Genomic DNA, 5,284 nt, shown 5'->3' on the forward strand with positions numbered 1-5,284 from the left:
AGGACTGAGGTTCTGGTTTCTAGTGACTTTTTTTTTTTTGTTTTTTACAGATATTGGCTCTGTGGCTAGTCTAGTTTTGGGATTTATCATGTTTTTCTTACATAGAAAATATATTGATCATTGTTTTGTTGTGTTTTCTGGCCTGAAATTCTTATATATTTATGTTTTATGCAAACCCAACTGAAAGATGGATCCATTTCTTGAGTGATCAATCTGTTATTTGCAGTTTGTTTAAATTGTTGTGGGTACATAAATCTTTGATAGATTATGGTGTATGGAGGCATATAATCCAGATCTTAATGTTCTGTTTGTTTTTATTTACATTTGTTTATAACTAATTTATATGGGTTGTAATAAAATACAAAATACAGATAATGAAATTTTCTAGTTGAGAGGCACTTTTCTAGGGATAAGTATGTTTTTAAATTTTTTCTGCATTTACATTTTCACACAAATCTCAGTTTTAAACAATAACTGAGAGGCACTTTTAACCATTTGTTTGCCTAATTGTATTACCAAATAGTGATTTTAAAATAATTTTGTGAATATTAATACTCACAAAAACATATCTACACAAAATTAAATTGCAAAAATGTCACAGGGAGCGAGGCTTATTGTGTAAACACACACGATAAGATTCGCACCATTCTAAGTGTTTTGTGATCCATTTTTGTAGTAGTACTGAAAGAGGAATAGGCCTGAACTTTGTAACAAGTTCTGTTGCAGTTTTTTGAGAGCCAACCAGCTAAAACAAATCTTCACATGTTTTGAATGGTCATATGAACATAAAGCTTGTTGGCTAGTAAATTATTAGCATTTATTGATGAAAGAAGCTGTTCATTCTAGGTAAGTCAAACTTTAGACCTACATTAAAATGTTGTTGTGAATTAATTGTATGACCAAAAAAAAAAAAATTGTAAAGTCATCAAAAAATTTATAATTTCAATTATTAAAGTTGATAAGATATGCCATTAATTTGAAATTTATTTTGACTTTATTCACTTAAGTGTAATTTCTCCTAAATTGTTTGGAACACAAAATAAGTACAAGAATGAGTCTTCTGATATCATTTGATTTTTGTTTTCAAACTCTATTTCGCACTGCCTATTTATTTCCTACATTTTTTAAAACAAAAACAGACAAAAAACCAAAACAATTTCAGGGTTGTACTCAACCATGTTGCTGGATGACTGTGTATCCACAATTCTCTCCAACACCTTACCCTTAGATGCATGCAGGTCTTTGTCAGCATCATCTTCGTTTCGTTCTGCAGCAAATTCTGACATTGTTTGGGAACAACCCTCTGATTATGAAGACATTGTTTCAAGATCAGTAACTCCTTTGAAATTCTCTTCAAAGAAAGAGATATTTGTTTGTCTTTGTGATCCCATTCTCACAGATGGTGGAAATAAAGTAGGCTTCATTTCCTTTTAGACTTCTCATCACTTTAGAGATAAGGCTTACAAGTATGAGGCTTACATCATTCACATGCATTCATGTGTGTTAACTTGATATGTATTGTTCAACTTAATTTTTAAGAACAGTTTTTTGGTCCACAATGGGTAGTAAAGGTTTGTGTTTCATATATGTGCTTGCTACCATATAGAGCTTTGCATTGGAAAAATCAACTGGGTTAAAATCATACATACTCTCTGCAAGAGAACTTTCCATTACATGGGTTTATCAGCCAATGTATTGGATCTGGAAGTTCATGTATGGATCAAGGTTGGTAGTATTGGTATTCTATTTCCATTTTAATTTCTAATCAATTGTGTATCTCTCATCACTTGTCTTTGATGGAAAGGTTAGTGCCTTGGTAGTTAGTGTTGTTTGTTGTTTTTTTACTTTTTATGGTGTGCTTAATATTTGTTTTAGGCAAGCCTGCAGAGGAAGTCATGGATATGTTGTTAGTTGTAGTTTGATACATAGCCTTGTTTATTGTTTCCTAGATGTGGGATTTGTTGGATTGTTAGTTTTTATGTTGGCTTGTTGCAGCAGATTTGTTGAAACATAGCCTAACAATGGAATATTGAAATGATTTTGCCTAACAATGGAATATTGTTGAAACATATCCATGACTTGTTGAAACATAGCCTAAAAATGGAATAATCATTTTGCCTAACAATGGAATATTGAAATGATGCTTAGCAAATTTGAGAGGATTCCGCCTGCCTAAATGTGTGTGGTTCTTACGTTTTGTTAATTTTGTGAGGGGACACGTACTTCATTCATATTGACTTGTTATGCATTACTAGATAGTTGCTCTCTGTTTTACTCTTCCCTCTAATAAGTTGACTATGATTTTCTAGTTGACCCACCTCATTTGTGCCACTTGTATAAGCTCTATAGCCTTGTTAACTTTGTTTTGTTTAAAATAATTTTCTTTTTATTTTCTGTTTATTTTATTTTGGGTTCAAAAATTTGGACTGCTTGGAGGCATTAATTGTTTGGAAAGGTTTATGACAATGGAGTTCTGCATATTGGTAAGCAAATTCTCTTGGCAAAACTAAACTAATGATTTAAATAGATTACCAATATAAATGATGAGGGACCCCCTTTATGTATTTCTTCTGTCTTTCTTTTAATCTTATTGTACATACGTTTTAAATAATTGAATGTTGCTATGGAAAAATGCAAAAAATCATGTGGTTAGATGACATTGTAACATAAATTAGAATTTCTCTTTTATTTGCTGCAGCTAAAAGTTTGTACCTAGTTTCTGAACTTTATATGTTCTGTCCACACTAAAAAAAAAAAGAAAAAGAAAAGAAGGGTAGTGAGAATGCTATCTCCTTTTTGTTTTATATTTGTTTTCTTATTGAGTTTGGTGCATGGAATATGAGTAGGAACATTTATCGGTTGGTGGAATTTGGTGGATGATAAATTTTAGGACATTTGTTTGATAAATGAGGTTTCTTGGAGCCTGAGGTATCCTAAAATGTTGCTACCTCTTGCTTGACTACCTAGCATTTGTGTCTGGTTTTTGGTGTTTCACAATAAGTTCATTTGGTTCGTTTGATGATTCTTCTTGGCTATTTTTTCATTGGTTTTTGCTTCTTGACTTCAACTTGTATCTGGGTGTGGAGGTTGTTCTGTTCTTTTTTTTCTTTCTTTCTTTTTTTTTTTCAATCCTTGGGATCAATTGAGAATGTGAAAACATGTGCATAAAAATACCACTGTTTTGGACAATAGATAGAGTTGATCAACTTTTATATTATCGGTTTATCATGATTTAATATTTCAATGGATGTTACTCCGCATACAGGAATCAGTTTCTCTGCCAATGAAGCATCTGCAATAAACTCTTCACTCTCCACGCATAGGGTTCACCTGGTTTAAGCCCTTTGCTCCATCTCCTGGTAAGTTTTACCTTACCTTTTGTGTTGTTAGGTTAGGATTCCCCTTTCATCATGCATTTCCAATATTCTAACCCTTTGAAATTGGAAATAACTTAAAAGTATATTAGACTTATGGCTGGTGATTCATACTGCTGTCGTCCGCTTGCAACTCAATGATGAACTAATTTAGTGCGATATATTTCTCTGTAACGCATTATAGCTATAACAATGAATCACAGCCACAGCTGCTGATTATAGCAGTGTTCTCTCTGTGTTTGCATGGAAGTAGAATAACATAGTCATAGAAATTGATTACTCATGAAAGTAGAATAACATAGTCATAAAATTTCACTTTATTTATTTATTTTTTTCCAGTTATTTCTTTGGGATTACTCATGAAGCGAGTTATTTCTTTGGGATTACTCAGGAAAGTAGAATAACACAGTCGTAGCGAGTTATTTTTTTTCTTTTTCTAGTTTTTTCATAAAAGTAGCAGTGTTTATCTTTGGGATTACTCATGAAGTGAGTTATTTCTATGTCCAGTATGGAAACATTTTCACTTTATTTTTATTTTATCAGTTTAAACACTCCCGAGGATGCTGACCCTGCTGCATATTGACAAAAATATATTTCCTATGTACAATTGGTAATGGTAGTTAGTTGGATTTTTATATTGCTTTAGGTATTGAGAGGGAAATCACCACCTTGCAATTGGAAGTATGTTAAAGAGTTTATAGGTAATGTTTCTGTTGTAAGTTTTTAGTGTTTGATCTAATTATAAATTTATTCTCTTTCCATAATAAACAATAGATCAAACAGAACATTAATATGCAATATATTTTCTCAAGTTAAATTTCAAGTGTAGATATAAGGATCCACACAAATAGAAGTAATTAGCCTTAAGTACATATAAGAAGAGGTTTTTCATAGGGAAATTGTTTGAGATAGAGTGGAATAATAAATCAAAGTTTAAGAAGAGCAGTCGGCAAAGGAGTTAAAGCTTTACTTGCTGCTTTGGTTTGATCTTAGGATTGTGGGTTTGATGGCTGTCTTTGTTCTTGTTCATCTTGATCTGTCTGGATGCTTGTTTTTGGAGCAAACTGGCGGTCTATATTGTGAAATTAGAAATTTTCACAATTTTTGTTCGAAAAAATGTTGAATTTCACAATTTCTCAAATTGAGAAACTTAAAAAATTACAATGTTTAAGAAACTGCAAAAGTGCACACTTTCTGTATAGAAATTGAGAAACTTCTTGATTTTTAATTATTGTGAAATTTCTAAATTTCTAATGCTACACATTAGAAACTCTCCCAAAAATACATTACAAATCATCATCATGGATTGTGGGCCTTATTCAAGATAATATAGTACTAAGAACACCATACATTCTGTTGTATGAAAATTTTAGTGTTTGTATTTATTTTGATGGAATATGATCTTCAGGTGGTGATGTCAAATGGCATCATTACAAAAGAAAGAATACAAATTAATAGTCAACTATATATGGCGGTGACTATCAACACCAATTAATAGTTTGTATTTATACTAATCATTGATGTATCAAATTTATTAGAGAACTGCTATAAATTATTTTTTGTTTTAAACATTTTTTAATATCACTGATCAATACATGCATGATAAATATAATATAATATATTAGTATTTGCTTTTTCTAATACTTATCTCTAAATAAAAACGATTAGAAATAAAACTACCCAATAGTCACAAATTTAACTTTTTTCCAAGTATAAAAAGTTCCGTTTTAAAAGTAGACTACCTACCTCCCCGTTGAGGAGTGAATTGGTTGGGTTAGTGACTAGGATTATATTCTGGGTAGTCAAGTGCCACACCCTTATCCGATCTTCCGGCATTGGCATCTCCCTTTGCCTCTGCTCCGATATTGCCATGTAATGAAACCTGTTCATCATCCATTCATTCATTATTT

At 31.6% G+C, this 5,284-nt stretch overlaps 1 protein-coding gene across 1 annotated transcript; it reads left to right on the plus strand.

Annotated features, from left to right (window-relative positions):
- The first annotated feature begins 1,176 nt into the window (after window positions 1-1,176).
- Window positions 1,177-4,869, plus strand: LOC114260779 (F-box protein PP2-B3-like). Its single transcript, XM_082880563.1, has 5 exons — window positions 1,177-1,413; window positions 1,607-1,725; window positions 1,876-1,906; window positions 4,021-4,089; window positions 4,783-4,869. The coding sequence occupies exons 1-5, from the start codon at window positions 1,177-1,179 to the stop codon at window positions 4,867-4,869; spliced, it is 543 nt and encodes a 180-aa protein (XP_082736689.1).
- Window positions 4,870-5,284: the final 415 nt, after the last annotated feature.

The sequence above is a fragment of the Camellia sinensis genome, chromosome 7 (assembly GCF_055761805.1).
Source record: "Camellia sinensis isolate YWXY chromosome 7, ASM5576180v1, whole genome shotgun sequence".
NCBI lineage: Eukaryota > Viridiplantae > Streptophyta > Magnoliopsida > Ericales > Theaceae > Camellia > Camellia sinensis.